Below are 3,614 nucleotides of genomic sequence, written 5' to 3'. Positions count from 1 at the left end.
GTTGGGCGTAGGCATACATGGGTCTAACGAGTTGTCAGATCCACCATCTCTAGACTCAACCAATCGCTGAGCCCATAGTTTTTTTTACTCCATGATTGGACTATAAGTTATAGATATTTTACTTCTTAATGAGTCAAAATATATTTTACTCCTTGACAAGTCCAAAGATATCTTACTCCTTAACAAGTCAAAGATATTTTAATTATATTTTTCCCCTTCCCTTATAAAAAAAGAAAAAAGAAAAAAAAGACAAGCTATATAGGCCATAAAAAGGGCCATGAAAATCCTTCAAAAAGGTTTGATTTTTTCTTCAACTCTTTATAGATATCTATTCTTATAATTCTTCTCTAAAATATGATTATATTTTCTCTCAAACGATATTTACTTTTAAACATATAAGAGTTTAAATTCATCAAATGTGACCTTTTATAGGGATCAAGCACTAGCCACTTTGGTAAATTAGATTGTCAGAACCAAGAGATTAATCAATTACCAAGATATAAATCTTGGCCCACAATCTCAAGGGGAAGTTTTGAACCTCATCAAAAGTGTCAATGAATATTTTGATGGTGAATTAAAGATTAATTTTTTTAAAAAAATAAAAATTTATTTGCAATTAGAAAATAAATTAAAGAGAGAGAGAGAGAGGAAGGACTAGATTTAACAAAAAAAAAAAAAAAAACTAACCCCATTTGAATATTGGTATAGAAAACTTCAATTTACTCTCTAAAGTTGTACTTTATCTATTATTTGATCAAGAATGAAAGATATGTCATTTGCCATAAATTACAACATTTCATCTGTTTAGACAAAGAATATTGTAGCAACTCCTTTTAAAAAAATAATCAGTCATATACTCCTAAGCTTTCTCGTTCCTAACGTGCTAAACCTAAGAACGGTTGCCCTTTTTTTTTTTTTTGTACTTTTGATTAATTCTTTTATTTAAATTTTAATTAAAAGCATCTCTCTCCTTTTCTTTTCATTAATTATTTTAATTTGCATTTTAATTAATAGTCTTTTTTTAAAATCTTATTTAGTTCACCCTTTTAAATAATAAATAATATTTTTAATTTTGTTCTTTAATTTTTATAATACCTCAAAGAGATTATTGTTAATATACTTTAATTATTTTTTTTCCTTTTATAGTTTATATAAATAAATATATTTTCTTGATTAATTTATAAAAATAAACTTAGCAACTAGAATTAACCTCTAACATAATATTAATAAAAACATATAAATTAAGAAGGAATGTTGTGGTTAAATATTTTTGTATGTATTTGTTTTTTAATTAGTGTTAACAACTTTTTTTCGATTTATTAGTTTATATTTTTTTTTATTAAACATAAACAACCCTTTCTATTTCTCAATTAAATAAACAATAATATTCAAAAATACATTTTATAATACTAATGCCTTTTCTCTTTCATTAAAAAAATAATTTAAAATTCTAATTGCAGGAGCACGGGTAACAGAACTGAAATATTCTTATAATGTATTGAGAGATGGAAATTGTAAAATGTGAACGTAATAAAACAAGACAGGTGTTAAAGAAGTTTATGGCATGACTTTTGACGTGAAAGCCCATCATAGAAAACGTACATAATAATAATAAAATAATAATAATACGAAAAGAAGAAGATTGATTTGATATCAGAGCTAAAACTGCAACTTCAACTCCATTTCTTGTGCAGTCAAACATCCATCCAACCAAAACAGATTCAAATTTGAAAAGAAGGAGGAGGAGGAGAAAAAAAAACATTGAAGACAAGTAACAGTGGCTACTGGCTATAGCCCCTTTGATTTTCTTTGCCTATATATATAAGTAGCATCAGCATTAGGAATGGTTCAGGTGGACAAGCTTGATGGAAACCAAAAGTCATCGTCTTCGCTTTAAAGCTGCTGATGCAGTGGGTACCTGACACCAGCTGCCAGCACTCTCTGCTGTTCCATCTGCTCGGAAATTAACGATACAAGTCATAATTATAATAATGTTTCTGTTGGTCTCCATCAAGACATACACTGCAAAGTGAGAAACGAAAAGATCTATAAAGTGTTGGAAATGTTAGCAGTGTACTTGGAACAGTTCGTGCAACTTGTTCTTGAGGTAGCAGTACTCGTGCTCCAGCAACTCCAAAGCTCGCAAGCACCTGAATTAACAAACTCAAGACATCTCTGGTTAGCTACCTGCAATCTCTCTCTCTCTCTCTCTCTCTCTCTCTCTAGGTCGCATGTGTGCGTGCACTTTAGGGGAGTAGGTAAGAAAAAAGAAATGAGCTCGAATAAAGAGGGGAAATTGGAGGGAGGGGGGGCCTACCCAGCACGGTTGTTTTGTTCAGAAGCGGCGCGAAAGGCAACGCACACATTTCTGACTCTTTTGGCACCAATACTGGAGCTGCTTCCCATGAACTGATTCAAATGGATTCCCATCTTCTTGTAGTCAGAGAACTCTCTATCCAACCTGCAATCGCAGCACCCATCAGTTTTGCACTGCACACCCCATTAAAGCAAAGCCCATTGGAGCAAGAAAGAAGAAAGGGAGTAGTAGCAGGAGAGGGGAGGAGGATATGATTACAAGAGGCCCCTCAGATTACGTAGAAGTTTCTCGGACTCATGGAAGTAGATGTTGACAACTTCAGATACGAAATTTGGGGAGCTTTCATCTTGAAGCTGCTGGAGCTGCAAGAATTGCTCATCTAGCACTCCCTAACACAGCAAACCCAAAATTGGTGTCATGAGCTCTTAAAATGAGAGCAAACTTTAAGGAAAATTTGTAAGAAACATGGAAAGGTGGTGACACACACACACACAGAGACAGAGGTTAATTACCTGGTGGAATAGTATTGCCAGCAAACGGCTCATATCGGCTCGTAACCGATCCACACCCCACCCAAGCATCCACAGAGGAAGACCCGTTTTGGCTGCTTACTTGGTTGATCCCACAAGGCGCTGAAATTCTTTATGGCTAGGAGTAATTCCTAGAACACAGTTTGCATTAATCAAATACGTGCAGGGGTGGGTTTAGCTTGCTAGGGTTTTATCTGGTTTTTGTAAGTATGCATGTATTCAGGGCCTGAAGTTTGGATGACAACTATTTAAAGGGTGCTGCTGCCTCCCACCCCAACACATGCTACAGTAAAATAGCTCCTAAGAATTTTCATTTGCTAATGGTAAATTAATTAATTAAATATTCATCAAATAGAATATGTTCTCAAACCGAGGCGAAAGGCGCATGTATAAATATATTAACTCCTCCTTAAACATACTAAGTGTTAAGAACATCTTTATTCAATGTTTACGCTCTTCCGATCTCTTCTTCTTTTTCCATGAAATTGTTTAGTGCCTTATCAAGTACTACTACTTGGATCGATTCAGATTGTTTCGTGTTTCTTTCTTTCAATTTTTCTTCATGTTCTTATATAAACCAAAGAATTTAAAGTGAATTCACTATGGAGATACGTTAAAGATGACGAAACTTTTGACTAATCGTACGTTGAACTTTTTCATTGTTTTACTTTAACAATTAAATTAAAAATCAAAGGTAAGATTAATGCCATGAATATTTTGGTGAGTTTTAAAATAGGAAACTTTATAAGGTTTAATATCTATAATAT

General features: G+C 33.2%; 1 protein-coding gene across 1 annotated transcript; it reads right to left on the bottom strand.

Annotated features, from left to right (window-relative positions):
- Window positions 1-1,671: 1,671 nt before the first annotated feature.
- LOC118042553 (pseudo histidine-containing phosphotransfer protein 6) lies at window positions 1,672-3,079 on the bottom strand. The gene is made up of 5 exons (XM_035050254.2): window positions 2,830-3,079; window positions 2,576-2,706; window positions 2,318-2,461; window positions 2,078-2,150; window positions 1,672-1,953 (listed from the first exon to the last, which is right to left on the bottom strand). The coding sequence occupies exons 1-5, from the start codon at window positions 2,896-2,898 to the stop codon at window positions 1,894-1,896; spliced, it is 477 nt and encodes a 158-aa protein (XP_034906145.1). The 5' UTR covers window positions 2,899-3,079; the 3' UTR covers window positions 1,672-1,893.
- Window positions 3,080-3,614: the final 535 nt, after the last annotated feature.

The sequence above is a fragment of the Populus alba genome, chromosome 1, assembly GCF_005239225.2.
Source record: "Populus alba chromosome 1, ASM523922v2, whole genome shotgun sequence".
Lineage (NCBI taxonomy): Eukaryota > Viridiplantae > Streptophyta > Magnoliopsida > Malpighiales > Salicaceae > Populus > Populus alba.
The sequence above is the reverse complement of the archived record's forward strand: the minus strand, read 5'-3'. Positions and strand labels throughout refer to the sequence as shown.

Bases quoted from the DNA above. Each gene is read 5' to 3' on its own strand.
- LOC118042553 (XM_035050254.2), bottom strand. From the start codon at position 2,898: ATGCTTGGGTGGGGTGTGGATCGGTTACGAGCCGATATGAGCCGTTTG. The intron at 2,707-2,829 runs GTAATTAACCTC...TTGCTGTGTTAG, and splicing joins TGGCAATACTATTCCACCAG to GGAGTGCTAGATGAGCAATT. The intron at 2,462-2,575 runs GTAATCATATCC...CTGCGATTGCAG, and splicing joins CGTAATCTGAGGGGCCTCTT to GTTGGATAGAGAGTTCTCTG.